This window comes from Cavia porcellus, unplaced genomic scaffold, assembly GCF_034190915.1.
Source record: "Cavia porcellus strain 051 isolate PalLab524CR breed Dunkin Hartley unplaced genomic scaffold, mCavPor4.1 scaffold_31, whole genome shotgun sequence".
In the NCBI taxonomy this organism is placed as follows: Eukaryota; Metazoa; Chordata; class Mammalia; order Rodentia; family Caviidae; genus Cavia; species Cavia porcellus.
Window position 1 is genome coordinate 23705466 of NW_026947514.1, and position 15573 is coordinate 23721038.

General features: G+C 38.0%; 1 protein-coding gene across 45 annotated transcripts in view; it reads right to left on the bottom strand.

Annotated features, from left to right (window-relative positions):
• Nrxn3 (neurexin 3) overlaps positions 1 to 15573 on the bottom strand; it is a 1541537-nt gene that overhangs the window by 927147 nt on the left and 598817 nt on the right. For all 45 annotated transcript variants that reach the window (XM_063240987.1, XM_063240986.1, XM_063240985.1 and 42 more), the window contains one exon: positions 2492 to 2695. In XM_063240987.1, coding sequence (XP_063097057.1) covers positions 2492 to 2695 — 204 coding nt within the window. The remainder of the gene's footprint in view (positions 1 to 2491; positions 2696 to 15573) is intronic.

Below are 15573 nucleotides of genomic sequence, written 5' to 3' on the forward strand. Positions count from 1 at the left end.
CCCCATAAATAAGAACAAAGATTTTAAGTTTAGTTTTCCATGTCATATTTGAAAGAAGTTTAAATAAACTCAAACCAGTAATTGTGATGAATAATGCCCTTTAGAGAAAAAAGAAGCAATTATTACTCTAAGGAGGGGCTAACTCTTTTGTGCAAGATATTTCAATATAGGACAAATTACATTATGGCATGCCAAAAGGCAAAAATAAAATAAAACAAAATATGTTCTTATGAAAAGAACATACTCCAGATTTCAGCTACAGTTTAAAATAGAAAAAGTGTGCTTCTAGGAATACATGTGGATCTATGACTAACTTGGGTGTTTGCATGTGAGTATATGTGAGAGAGAAAGAAAGGGATGGAGAAAGGGAGGGAATTGGGGGGAGGAAGAGAAGAAAGAGGTGGAGGAGAGGAGTGGAGGAAAAAGAGAGAGAGAGGAAGACAGAGACAGAGAGAAGGAAACAGAGAGAAGAAACCTAAGAAAATGAAAGGAAGAGAGATCATCCTCCCTTCTGTCCTTAGTGTTTTCTTCCAAGATGTGAGAACAATCAGTTAACTTTTTGATCTTTAAATAACAACGTGTAATATGGAAAAGCAAATTACCTGTTTATAGACACACGGTGCATTCCTCCAGAGTCCCTATGGGGCTGAATTCGCCTTATATGTATGTCTGTTTCTCAATTTGAAGTAGATAAAACAATAAAGATCATATTCATCTTCTTTCTTCTGTGAGTTAGGTAGGAAGGGGTTGTGTCTGGATTTGGGTTTTGTTTTATGTTTTTGGCTCTGCTTTTGTTTTTTATTCCTTCTGCTGCTTTGTGGTTGCTGGCTTGGATAATATACACTTAATGCCAGTTTATTGGAGGTGAGGAGAGGAAAGGGAGGGAGGGCTGGAGGGGCAGGGGTATGCCAATCTCTGTGGGCTGCTCAGTACTCTCTGTTCTCAAGGCTGTTTGCTATGCGGGCCGCAGGCTTTGGGCCTTTGAAGGGTTGAATACCATCTTTTGATTTACCATGGTTGATGTGCAGAGTACTGTAAACTCAAGAACACACCAAAACAACAACAAAAAATACACCAAGAAAAGATAACCAAACACACACGTACACAAACCAAAGAAAACAGAGAGTCACATTAACAACAGAAACCAAATGAAATCGGCAGGGGAAAGGGCACAATGTTGTAAAAGCTGCAAATTGGAAGTCAAATAAAAGACATAGCTAAAGAAGTCACTGCTCAAAACAGTCCTCTGTGTCCTACAGATTTCGAATTAAAGTGCAGGCATTTTATAAGTGTGACCAGTTGACCTGGCAGCAGATAAGATTGTTATGAATTCAAAATCTTACCTTTCTACCATCTAGAGCTTTTTATGGTCTCATATCTGGTACATTTCTCTCTCATGTTGTTCTTGGACCTCTAACAAGCTGTTCCACTAGAATTTTTATAAAAGAACCCTGTAGCCAAACATATTCTACCTATTCAAATAAATCCATTAGCTTAGAGTGTTTGGACTCAGCTATGTCACTAATCCTGTCAGCACTGGGCATTGACTTTCTGCGGAGTAGAAAAAGCAGAAAAAATAATTTTTTGTTTCTTCCAAAAACCAACAGGCCTCCATCCTCCATAGAAAACCAATTCAAATCCCGAAAAACAGAGGCAGTGTTAGGAGAGGTTGCTAGGCCATAGGAGGAGAATTTCCAAAGTAGTCATTTTGGGTAGCTGCAGGGAAAGAGCAGATCCTGTCCCAGGAAAGTGACAAACTTGAGGTTGTTATGTTTTTCAAGTATATACTCTATGAGGAGTCCAGTGACTGCTGACAGTGTGAGATGACAACTGTCTTGCAAAGGGCAGTGGAGAGGTAGTTGAGCAGGTTAGGAGGAAAAAGGCACATTTTCCTTTCATCCATCGAGGACTCTACAAGAAGGGAATTATTTTTCTAGGGAAACAATCTGCTGTATCATCCCACTTGGAGAATGCACAGAGTCCCCAGTGTCATCAAGGATACCAGAATTCTCATCTGAAGAGTTGTTGCAGAGCTAGACACAATGCTCCTCTCATCCTACTTATGTGGCTTAGTTCTCACCACCCCACCCTTCCACTGAGCCTCACCTCCTGCCTTGTGACTCTCACCATTGACTGTTTTGAGTGGCGACCAAGGACTTGGAGTAATGGAAATATGATTGATCAAAAGATGGGCCAAAGTAGCGTGTTTTACACAAAAGCTAAACGATTCCAAAAAAACGAAGAAAGGAAACTTAGAAAACAAATAATCTAGTAAAGAAACCACCACTGTCAGAAATCAGAAATTGACATCAAAACCTCATGCAGAAACAAGGAGAAGATTTTTGTTGCTGTTGGGTTTCATCCTTGGTCTATTAAACAAGAGTGAGCAGCTAAGTTTCAAAAAACAAAGAATTCAATCAAACCAATGAAAATCAGAAAAGAAAGGGAAGACAAGCCCAAACAGAATAGCAGAGGGTCCTGCATACGATACCTAAATTAACCATGAGCTTGACACGCCCCCCGTCCAACTCCAGACGCAGTGTGTCCGCAGAGTCCCTGGAGGTAGTAGCCACCAGGAGCCCGTAAGCTCGCTGGGACATGAAACGGAAGGACACATCCTCTGCTTCAGTATGCATGACCATGGGCATGATGATCTTCATGTACATGCTGCCATCATAGCTCAGGATGGATGCCTCTGCCAAAGAAGAATGGAGGAAATGGTTAGCATAAAGAATGCTAGAGTTTCAGATATCCCGTTGCACCCAGGCAGAGAAGAAGAAAACTCCAAGTGACTTGTGCTTGATTGACACACTGATGCTCTGCTTTTCAATTGCATAAACTTGTGCAGACCATTTAAACATAAGGCTCTATTTGCTCATTTTCTAAAGTCATGCTTGCCCTAGATTGTTCACAAACCTGTCAAGGATACCAAAGTAAATAATGGATGGGAGGGTATTTTGCAAAAGTAAAAATGCCCTCCCAAACAGTAATTGTAATGCCATATGCTATAAATAAAACAAGTGTACAGAAAGCAAAACAGGATCACTGCACTCCAAAGTATTTTCATGAAAAGTAGAAGCAACAGTGTATAACCACCAAAATCAACAACAGATCTTTTCCAGAGAGCTAGGAAAAACAGACTACAAATCCAGCCAGCTTCAATTGTATCCCTTGTGATCAGAAACTGTGAGAGTTGTCCAGGCCACTCATAGATCAATAAAGCCAGAATTAGAACAACAGTATAAAGCTAGTGGCATTCTTGGGAAACTAATTTTACTTTTATTGAAATGGTTCTGCCATAAGGAAGGCAGTAAGAAGATTCTGGTCTGTGATACTTCCTTTAATCTAAACACTTTAAGACTACCCTCACCTGCTTTTGCCTCAGTGTTAATCATGTGAATCAATTATTGCAATTTTAAAACATAGAAATTAAGGTTCTTTGAGGGAGGTGTTATCATACCAAAGTCACACAGACCAGATTTTGACCCATGATATCTCATACCAAATCAAAGAGCTGCTTTGCAACACCATGGTGCTCAACAAGTATGTTTGTTTAATCATCCATTTGGCAAATGTGTTCAGAGAACATATGAGGGAAATAGTCTAAGAAGTCAGTCTGCCCCTGGGATCAGTATTTGGCACTGAGCAGGGTCCTTATTAAATATTTGTTGTTGACAAATAGTTGCTATTTGTGCTATGGAGAATATTAGGTAAAGCACACAATGTTTCTATTGCAAAAGGAGACATAGCATGTACACATGACTTTATTAAAATATAAAAGTGACTACAAATATGTGCAAGGTATACAGTCAGTGGCATTCAGAGAGGGGCTATGGGATATAGGTGAATAAAGCAGATGGGCCAGAGTGAACACTTCTGGAGGATGGGTGGGATTTGTAAAGAAAGAAATGATAGCATCAGAGTTAATGTATAAATTACATGCATCTCTGTAACGTAAAAGAGGAAAAAAAGAGATTTTCAGATAAGTATTAATTTAAGAGGAACATTTAGATATTTTCTTTGGGAAGTACAATTGACCCTTCTGTATCTACAGCATCCATATCCATGCATTCAACCAGCCACAGATTAAAAGGATTTTAAAATGTGATCCTCACTGAACATATACAGATAGTTTTCTTGTCGTTATTTCCTAAACAATACAACAGAACAACTATTTACTGAGCACTCATGGTGTATTTGGTACAATAAGCAACCTAGAGATGATCTAAAGTATACAGAAAGATATGTGTAGTTTATATACAAAGACTATATCATTTTTATAAGAGATTTGAGTATGCATGTATTTGAGGATCCAGGGTGTACTGGAACAAATCCTCCAAGGATTCCATGGAGGACTTTCTGTAAATGCAGTTGCACAAAGATAGTGCAACACTAGAATAAAATCAATGGACTTTGGTGGATTCTGGGAAGGTGAGTAGTTAGGACTTTTCAGCAAATACTACAAAATATTTGTTTGTTGCTATGTATCAGGTACATTGTTAAGGATATGACAATAAAGAAAAAAGAAAAGTGATAAGGTCCCTGCTTTGATATATAGAAGGAATCAGGACAAGTGACAGGCTGACTGCACCATCACTCAATTTACATAGCCTGCAAAAAGTCTAGGAAATGTAATATAAAGGCCCCGTTCAGATTTCTGGAAAGCAACCATCCATCAGGTAAACTCAAGCCATGCTATACATTACAATTTACAAACTGTAAGAGGATCACAGATAAAAGTGGTACAGTTGTTGTGTCCATCACAATAAAAGGCATATGTAACAGAAAATGTACCCTGTCGGCAAGTTTACTTCAGTTTCTTAGTTGCTCAGGTAATAGTTCCTGTTCTAGTTCCAGTTGCTTCTGGGTTATAGAAATGGCTAGTCACTGTGATACATAGCTGGTCAATATGATGTACGTTGTATAAGCCAATCCCCACTTGGCAAGCCAATCTGTCTCTGTACTTCCTGCTTGCTTATATCAAACCGTACACAACCAGAGATCTGGGCCTGATATTTTAGTAATGATCCTGATCAGTGCCTGTCAAGGTAAATAAATCTGCCTTTAAATCCTGGGTGTCATTTTGGTGTTTTTGCTTGCTGTTTCATCTGGTGCACTGGCCAGGAAGACTGACAATGCTGACCTCCGGTCACCAGGCATGGGCATAGTGGATGGAGCAAGGACCTCACTGGGTCCCCATAAGAAGGAATTTTCTGTAAATTTCTTGAGTCCCCTCAGAGGTCTAGAGGAAGATTCCTGGCTCCTCACTTGGGTGGCTCACATTAGATCCCAAAGGGAAGAAGACACAGTCTATCTATATGCCTGCCTGCCTGGCTGTGGTAAGAACCCCGGAAGCACCCAGTCAGCCTGTCAGTCCTACTCAGTTCAAGCAGAAGAGTTTGATCAACCCCTTGTTAATTAACACCACCCTGAAAGGAAGGGGGTTTGGAATGCTTAACCTCTAAGTGAGTAGAATCAACAGTGTAAGCAATAGAATGTTCCATCTGTGTAACAAGACTGCAAAATACTGATTCATGGTGACTTATTGGGACCTTACCTGCATTTCTGTGGTGATCAACATATGGCATAATGAAGGCCTTGCACACTCCTTAACTAAGTTGTGCCTAAACATGCATGAGAGGTACAGCCAGGTGAGCAGCTGAATGGTCTTTCTCTGAGGTACAACCAACTTTGTGTGTGTTATGACATAGTTCAAGGATACACAACACACACTAGGAAGTAAGATATGGGAACTAACTTCCCTAACTTCAGGGAAAAAGACTTTTATGAAGTTAAAAATAAAACCAAACTTCTCCCTACATCTCAAAGAAAAAAAAGGGGGGCTATTTTCCTGTGAATTCCATCTTGACACCCTCATTGGCCACTGTAGTTGCTACCAACACTTATAGTTTTACTCCCCACTTCCAATTCATCTATTTCCAGGCAACTGAACTAATTCCAGATAGCCACTGCCTGCATTTGGCCATAGAGGCCTTTCCTCCAAATCCTTCTGCTTACACAGCTCTCCAGGTCAGATAGCATCATATGACACCCACCTAAAATGACTGTCAACAATTCCTTCTCAGTTCTACATTCTAACTGAGAAAAACTGGGACTGTCAGCCCTGAAGAAAAAATTGCCATGGCCTTTTCAAAGGCCACCTTGCCTAGAAATAATCCAGTCAAGCACTTCTTAAAAACATCAAAAAGGGGAACAAGATGCCCATTAACAACTGTTACCCAGGAACATGCCAAAAAAATTACCTGAGGTCTGTAAGAAAATCCAGTCTGACAGATGACCACATCTTCTGGCTATAAGTTATAAGGCTATGAGTTAAAAGAACTATGGACACTAAAACGAACAACTAAATAAATAAATTAGAATTATCAAAAAACTTCAACTTGGATCAGTTGCCAGCCTCTTCATCAGTCTGATAGGCTCAAACTACACCAGAACAGGGTTCCATCTTCAGATGGGTCACCGGTATCCCATAACACCATCACTGGGGCAAGTGGGACTCTTGCTTCTCATCCCTTCTGCCAGGCACACACTTGCAACCTAGGAGGATGTATCACCAAACATAAGTTCCTGTAAAAGCCAGTCCCCACAATGCTTCTGAGAGGAGACCTACTCTTCAAGTTAGAAGTGACCATTTCCTTTGCACCAAGCCAGTCAGACTCTCCCTTGTCTAACTCTGTACTTTCAACTCTGATCATTTCCCTAAAGAAGGAGGATGCTCCCATCAGCCTGAGATAGACATCCACAATCCTGAAATTTGTAACACTCTCCTTCAAGAGGTATGAACTAAGGACTCACCTCTGGACCTGGCCATCAACCATACCACCTCACCACAATCTCCCATTCCTGTCAAATGTCATGGGAAGCACAAACAGGCACCCAGCCACACATCAGCCTGATAGACTGTTAATCACCTTTGGCAAGATCTCCACGCCCTCAACAATGCAATCATCATCTTGCACTCTGCAGATCCTGACCCGCACACTCTTTTTGGACTGTTCTAGATTTAAAAGATGCCTTTCTCTGCTTGCAATTTGCACTCATAAGCCCCTTCAACTGAGAAGGTCCCGAGATAAAAGGCCAGCTCACTTGAGCTTAATTGCCACAAGGAGTTAAGAACATCTCCCATTATGTTCAGGGAGGCTCTAACAACAGATTTTCTTAAGCCTCCAGCACCTTTTATCAGAGGTTTCTCTATTTCTTTGAGCACTGTTACAGCCTCCCAAGCAAACAGTATAGACTGTCAAACTGCTAAAACACATCTCTCCTGCCTGTAAAGTCAGTTCAAGATCTCTGAGCTTCTAATGCCACGGCAACTGCTCTCCATATATATTGCCTCAGGCTTCTCCCACCCATAGCCTGCTGTTACACCTGCCTGGACTAAAAACATGCCTCCTTCTGCTTTCTGTTGGCTCCTGTCAGCCAGCGCCTCTTCACAAAGGCCCAAGTTCTAGGCTGTAATCAAGCTGCCTGCCAGGAAGACACAAAAGTTCTGCTACAATATTTGGCAGAAACTGTTACAAGAAAAAAAAAGCTTCTTGGAGCATCTGGATTCTATTGAATCTGGATCCTTCAGTTCACAAAAACAATGATGCTTACTCAGATTGTCATCTCTGAGAGTGTCCAGTGGCCTATCTGTGCAAATACTTGGATCCAGTCACTAAAGGCTGCCTCTGTCCCTCTGCCTCTGTATTCTAAAAGCCACTGTCCTTCTGACCAAGAAATCTGAAAAATCTCACCTTAGGCTAAAACCTAACTGTCCAGGTGCCACGTGGTATACTAGGTCTCCTGAATAACTATTGTACACCACTATAGATGTTGAGTACATCCTTCTTATGGATGGAAGTTATTCTGTTAAAAATGAAGCTACCTTGGACAAAGCTATTTTGGCCAAACCTGTGTTTAAAAAAATCTGATCCAGAAGGTAAACCACCTGAAGGGATCCGATTAGCTTAAATATCAATCTCAGGGAAAACAAAACAAAACAAAACAAAAACAAACAAACAAACAAAAAAAAAAAAAACAACTTTTGTCCATTACTCCAGGAAGATCCATCTTATTCAAATCCAGACCTGCCCCCATTGTATGTTCTGCAAGCTTAATCCTTAGTAATGGCTTCCATACCCTTGCAGCCAGCTCAGGCTTAAGCATCCTAGTCACCAGTCCTGAACTTCCATTCCTTATCCATGATAAGAAGTTTATAGGATCCTAGTATGAAAATCATCCCTAGATATGGCTTGCCCTTGACATACCACCTACAGACCACAAGAAATAAAACTCCACAGAAACAGTTTGTAACTAGCTCAACAAAATTCTAGCTAAAAAATCAGGTATATATGTAGGCACTCCTATACACACATGTAACCTAGATATATACTAACTACCTCTACAAGTTTCAGAAATACAACCTAAGATCTGCTAAAAATTCACCTGGGCCAAACACTCACTTTAAAGACATGATGTACTTTAATCCCTTGTCTGATCACTCTAGATACTGACCAGTCCATACTCGGCTGAAGCCTGAGCACACAATTCACAGGATTGCTCCCTCCATACCTACTTCCTTCATTTTTGTGTCTTTTTAGATTACTTACCTCAGTCCTTGCTTCACGACCTCCTGATATCTGTGTGTTTTGTTGTTGCTGTTGTTGTTTGCCTTAAACTCTACAGACGGTTATTCCAAGAGAATAGAATAATCAAACACTTAACCAAGATTCGATGAGTGTCCATGGCACGTTGGACACTACTCTAAATCATATTAACCCTCTCACTACCTTGCTAGAGTAATGTTATAGAACAGAAAGATCTAAATTGTCTCTTCGTAAAAACAGTTTAGAGAAAAACTCTGTAATAAGGCAATCTTGGGGACCTTGCTTAGGTCCCATCCCAGGATCACTGACAACTGCAATGCTATTGTTTTTAGTTGGGCCTTGTCTCAGAAGATCACATAAAATATGGTCAGCAAATATTTGCCAGGAAAACTAAAAGAGGAGCAGATGTAACAGAAAATGTCCCCCCAGCCAGTATACTTCACTTTTTTAGTTGCCTAAGGCAATAGTTCCTTGTCCAGTTCCAGTTGCTTCTCTTAGAAACAACTGGTCACTGTGATACATAGCTGGTCATTAGGATGTACATTGCCTAAACCAATCCTCAACTGACAAGCCATTCTGTCTCTGTACTTCCTACTTTGCATTCTCATAGAAGCCCTAGAGCACCAGAGATCAGGGTCTGATATTTTAGGAATGTACCTGATCAGTGGCTGTCAGCGTAAATAAATTTGCCTCCAAGTGCTGGGTGTCATTTTGGTGTTTCTATTTGCTGCTGAAATATTGTGAATATCTGTGCTTAAATGAGAAATACAATCTAAATTTAACACATGCTCCAGTTGTGAAAAAAATAGTTTTATCTCCTGGAAAAGCAGCATTGAAGGTCAGAAATGATTGCCAAAGTGTATTGAGCAAATACTTTCCTGGTACTTTCTAGAATTTTGCATAAATTAAGGAGTCACTTAATTCTCAAGAAGACCATGAGGAAAACAGTATTGTGACATTTTAAATACCAGGTCACATAGCTAGTAAATGGCAGAACTGGGAGCAGAATTCAGTCTGATTCTTGTGACTATGGGTTCAAAAATCTACCAAATTGTCAAAGGGTTATTTTAGCCACACATCCCAGTTTCTCCTTTTTTTTTTTTTTTTTTTTTTTTTTTTTTGTGGTACTAGGAACCCAGAGCCTTTCCAATGAACTATATATCTACATATCTAGTCTCCTAACCTTTTTTGACAGGAGTTCATTAAACTTCTATGTTGCTAAGTCTGGGCTTGAACTTGCTATTTTCCTGCCTCAGCATCTCAGTGTTCTGGGATTATAGATGTGTGGCATCATGTTCAAATCACAGGTTTTTAAGAAGTAGAGCATATTTATAATGCTTTAGTTTAAAGAAGTCAACAAGAAGCTAAGACCTCCTGTGAGTCGGCACCATGTATGGGCTGATGGGGAGAGCCAGATGCCAGCCCTCTCCTGTGAGTCAGCACCATTCTCAGATTGCAGGGGAAGAGAACAAGAAGTCAACAAGAAGCTAAGACTTCCTGTGAGTTGGTGCCATGCATGCGCTGACTGGGGGAGAGCCAGATGTCAGCCCCTTCTGGCACACAGGCAGAGACAAGAAGAGCCAATCCTTCTGCACCTGCCTGTGGGCAACCAGCTGATCCAGAGAAACACAAGCTGCGATGATTGCTAATGAGGTAAAATACAACTTAATATACTGTTTATAGTGTTTCACTGACTTTGCAGGCCTAAAGCCAGTAGTCTAATTATCTATTCAGAGGATGGCAACACGCAGTGTAGCATATATGGGGGATCTCCTTCTGAAGGTGGTAGCCATGGTTAATTCTCTTGTTTTAAAATCCTGTATCATTCTCATTATTTTGTTTGGTTGGATTTTATTCTGCTTTGTCTTGCTTGATTTTGTTGTATCTGATGGCATGGGTAGCTGTTTTGATGACGAAATGATGTATAATAGTAGCCATTTTGAATTTACCATTATCTTGTTTTGAAGTCCGGTATTGCATTTAGTGTTTTATTTTTATTAGTTTTATTCTGTTTATGTTTTGTTTGATCTTACTATATCTAAAGGTATGAGCAGCTATTTTGAAGGCAAGAGGCATTGTGGTAACCACTGTTGACTTCCTGTTATCTTGCTTTGAAATCCTGAGTCACATTGTCTTATTTTCCCTGGTAATAGTCTGTTTCATTTTGCATGGCTTTATTTGCTCTAAAATAAATTTTAAAATAAATAAATAAACATAATGCTTCATTTTAGAGAATTCTTAAGTATGTGTGTGTACATATATCCATATGCCATTATCTAAACTTATATATTATTTATGAATATACAAATGTATATAAACACAGATGATACATATACTGTCAAACAACATATTGTCCTAAATAAATATGCACAATACTCTGTGCTCAATAAATGTGCACACTGCTCTGTATCTGATTATAAGCACCATTAATCACAGTATCTATCTTCAATATACAACTACATATCAGTAGCCTCCACTTCAAAAGATATTAGGATATTGTGACATCAAATGACTGTTTTATGTATGACAGCTGTTTTTGATCTTCTGAATATGTGTATGTCAGAACATACACCTAAATGAATGCAACTTTTTACATCAATACTGGTGGTATCAAAAAACAAATATCAAGTGAATATAAGTTTGAGATAAAGTGTATATCTCAATATGCACCCTTTTCTGTGCATCCCTGTGAGTTCTATCATTAACCAAATATTTTAGAGGAATACAGTGAAGCAGAAAATCGAATACAGAAATCACCTGAAACAAAATCTGGTCCATGCTCTCATATTAATTTTCTTAAAATATTCAAAACATAAGGACTATCATGATTAGAATCTTAATTTTAAAGGGGAAATGAGTCTAAAAGAAAAATTATTCGATTTATAAATCTACCAGCTCATTGAATATAGAGTGATTGCACCAGGGGAAGTCAGTCTAATATTGCTTAAGTTGTTCCCCTCCTTGATTCTTATTGTCATTGCTTACTATCTCCTTTTGGCTTAAGTGAATCTTTTCTAGAATCCTATTTTAATTTCTGAATGATATTTAACAACACTTTTTGAGTTACATTCTTAGTGATAACTCTCAATGCTATAATATGCCTCTTAATTTAGCAGAATCTATTTCATCTTCATATTAACTTCAATATACTCTAAAAACTTTTTTTGAAGTACTGGGCATTGAAACTGCTCTGCCACTAACCTACACCCCCTGTTCAAAAATAGAAATGTTATTCTTATATTGTTTTCTTACACAAATACACACACACACACACACACACACACACACACATATATATATATCAAATCAAACAATAACATTTTCATAATCTTTAGAAACATATGTCTTTTTCAGCAGATAAGAAAGAGCTCAATTACATTTATGCACTACTTTATTTTTAAATTAAGCTGTGTTATTTACCATCTCTGATTCTTCATTTCTTCCTATGGATTCAAGTTACCATCTGGTGTCACTTCCTTTTTCCAGAACAGCTTAATTCATGTGGGTTTTATTGTCAAATAGATGACAGTTCTATATGTTATAGGTACAACAACACAATTTTATAGATATTGTTTTATGCATTTGCATACTGAGAAGGAAATGTGTAATTATGCTATCTCTCATCATTACCTACATAATTACTTCTACTGTAGTTTCTTACATTTTTGCACATAAACTCAGATTAACGTCTGCTTTCACTTTCAGCCTAAAGTTGCTTTAGTAGCTCTTGTAAGGTAAACGTGCTAATAATGCACTCCACTTTTCTTTATTTTGGGAAGTCTTTATTTGACCACCGTATTGGAACAACAGCTTTAATGGGTATAAGCTTCATGGCTAACAGTTATGTTTTGTCCAGTGTTTTAATATCACCCCACTGCCTATAACTTCTGTTGTTCCTGAAGAGACGCCACGTGCTAAACTCACTGTGGTATGCCCTTGTGAGTACTTTCCTTTTGCTGTTTTCAAAATTTTCTCTTTATGTTTGACCTTCAAAATTTGTATTACACAGTAATATATCTGGATATAGATCTCTTTGTCTTTACCCTACGTAGATTTTGAACTTTTTGGACATATCGATAAGCATTGGTCAAATTATGGAAGTCTTAGATTTAACTTAAATACTTTTTCTTCCTCCTTCTATATTTCCCATTACATTTGTTGGTATATTTGAAGGTACCCATATTTCTCAGCTGAAATTCGTCTTTATTCATTTTTCTTCTATTCAAATTGTATAATTTCCACTGATCTACCTTCAAATTTATCGATTCATCTAACAACTCAAATCTTTGTTGATGCCTTCTAATAAATTTCTCATTTTTGTACCTTCCAATTTTTCATTTGGAGATAGTATTGTATAAACCTTTTCTTTTACTAATACTACTCGATATGTTATCATTATTTCATCTTCCTTTATTCCTCTAAACACAATTAAGTCTAGATACTGACCCATCTCAAGTTCTGTGCTTGTGTGTGTTTCTTTATTTAGAAACGATTGAGTTAATTCAATGACACATATTTTCTGAGTAATGTGACATCTTTGATACCCTTGCTGACATAGTTCCCTGGTTTTTGCTTGTTTGTTTGTTTTTAATTTTTATTTTATTCTGCCTTCGTAGATGTTGCCCCAGGTCAGTATAAACTACTTATTAGTCATATATTTAAGCTTTCCTTAATCAATTAGATTTTTAGCTTTTATTTGTTAGATATTTGTGATTTGGAATGTTTTCAGGGAGTTTATAATTTTTACTTTATGTTTAGCCAGGACAGGTAGTTTAGAAATTATTCCCTTCTCAGTCTTGAGTAGGTACCACCTTGAATAGAAGGACAGTCTTTCAGATCACCAAGGATGAATGTGGTTGGTTTTATTTTTAAGCCTTGTTTTCAAGGAAGCAATAATAGATTATTTTTCATTTAATTTTTTGAGCCCATTGAGCCTGTGTATCTTTTACCTTACCTGATGGAGCATGTCTGGGTTGGGAATGCTTCAAAATCAACTCTATAGTCTGTTTACACCTGAATGTGTGTACATGAGCAAATACACCAACTTTCCAGACCCACAAGGCTGAGTCTGATCCCAGTGGGACCCTTCATGGCTTTCTCTCCCCTGATTCTCTCTAATCAGCTTTGGATAGTCCGCCATTTTGCTCATCGCTGCTGTTATCACAGAGCCACCTGCTTTTTCAGAATTGCTTATCTACAAGATCTATTTGCTTTCTAAAGTTCCTTAACCATGAACTTCTTTAAGCTCTCTCTTCCAGATAGACTCCTCTGAAAACATGCAGGGCTTTTGACTCTTACCATAGATATCTTCCCCTGGACAGAACTTCTCTCCATTGCACCCTTGCTGTGTGCAGAAATAGCAGTCCACATCTGCCTGAGTGATGCACTGGAAGTATAAACAAGCCCTGAGGAGAAGAGGGCACACTCCACCCTTCTCAGTGTAAGCTTCCCAGCAAAGAGCCTCCACTCTCTGAGTAAGCTACTGAGGGCCACTTGGAGTCCCGGTGTTCTTGATTTGCCAGAGCTAAGATGCAGATACATAAATGAGGAATCAAGACAGAAGTGAGCCCACCCTCTGTGCCTCCCTAGAATACTGATGCTGAAATATAGACCTGGGAGAGTTAAGAAGTGTCCCCTGCCCCTTCTAGGGTGAAAGAGCTCTTGTTTTTACCACACTCACTTGCAGTAAAGCTTCTATAACCAGGAGAAGTAGGGTACCAGATGGGAGCAAGTTATGGTTTAAAACTCTTAGTTCTCAGTTTTGTTACTGCAGTGTAGTAGATTTCTTTAATTGACATCTTTATTTGATATTACCTTAGAACAATTTTCAGTGACATTTAAATGTGTTTGTTTGTATATTTGTGCAAGAATTGGTAATTGTCACCATTTAAGTGGTCATTTCACAAAGAAAATAGTCTGCTAAGCTCCTTGACTAGCAATTCCAGAGATACTATACTTTTGCTGTTACACATTTCACACATCTCTCTCCATAAAATTTTTCTTAGCTCTAAGTGATGATTATTTGTATTTGTCATAAGGCATCACTTTTGTTTATAGAATGGAGTAAATAATTGCTGTTCTTTAATCACTGTGACATTTAAAAATACATTTTGCCACTAACATTTTTCTTATTTTCAGATATTTTCTTTGACCTCACTGATCAATGACATCTTTTTACACTGCCATCTTCTAGCCAAAAGGAAAAAAAAAAACCCTACCTTTCCACAGGCAGTCAGAGGCTCCCTGCACTAAAGAAAGATGTTGGCACTGTAATATTGAGCATTATGAAGAAAATTAGTGTGAAAAAAAAAGTTTTCTGTGGCATTCTTGGGTTAAAGAAACAATTCAGGAAGAAAGAAAATATTAGTGTTTACTCTGCGTGTTTCTTTTACCTATATAATGCTTGAATTTCCTGTAAAATGATAGGCGTTTCCCTAGCATATATTAAACAAGTCTCAGCAAATCATGAATTTCCTTTTATTCTTTGCTTTTTAAGAAAAAAATTATTTTATCTATAGTAAATACCATTTTAAAATCTAAGAGATGTAGATACAAATAAAGAAAGAATTAAACTTTTCCCAAGTCATATCACCAACAAAATAGTCATTGCCAAAAATAGGGAAGAATATTGCTCTATATTTTTCTAAGTATATATACAAATAGAAGGATAAATATAAGACCTTTAAAAGATGGAAAATTCTGTATATGCTTTTTAATTGCTTAATTTTTCATGATGCTAACAAAATTAAAAATTAAATTTTCAAATATTTTACAAGAGATTTTTCCCCAAACAATCCACTAATATCTACAAATGACATTATAAATGTGAAAATTTTTATGCCATTATTTTAAGTCTTCTAGTGAAAACATCAGTCTCTTATATTTCTCCATCTCTGAATTTTGGAGCTTTCTTTGGTCACATGTTATGTAGAAAAAGTGTTAACTCAAAAGATCTGGGTTGCTC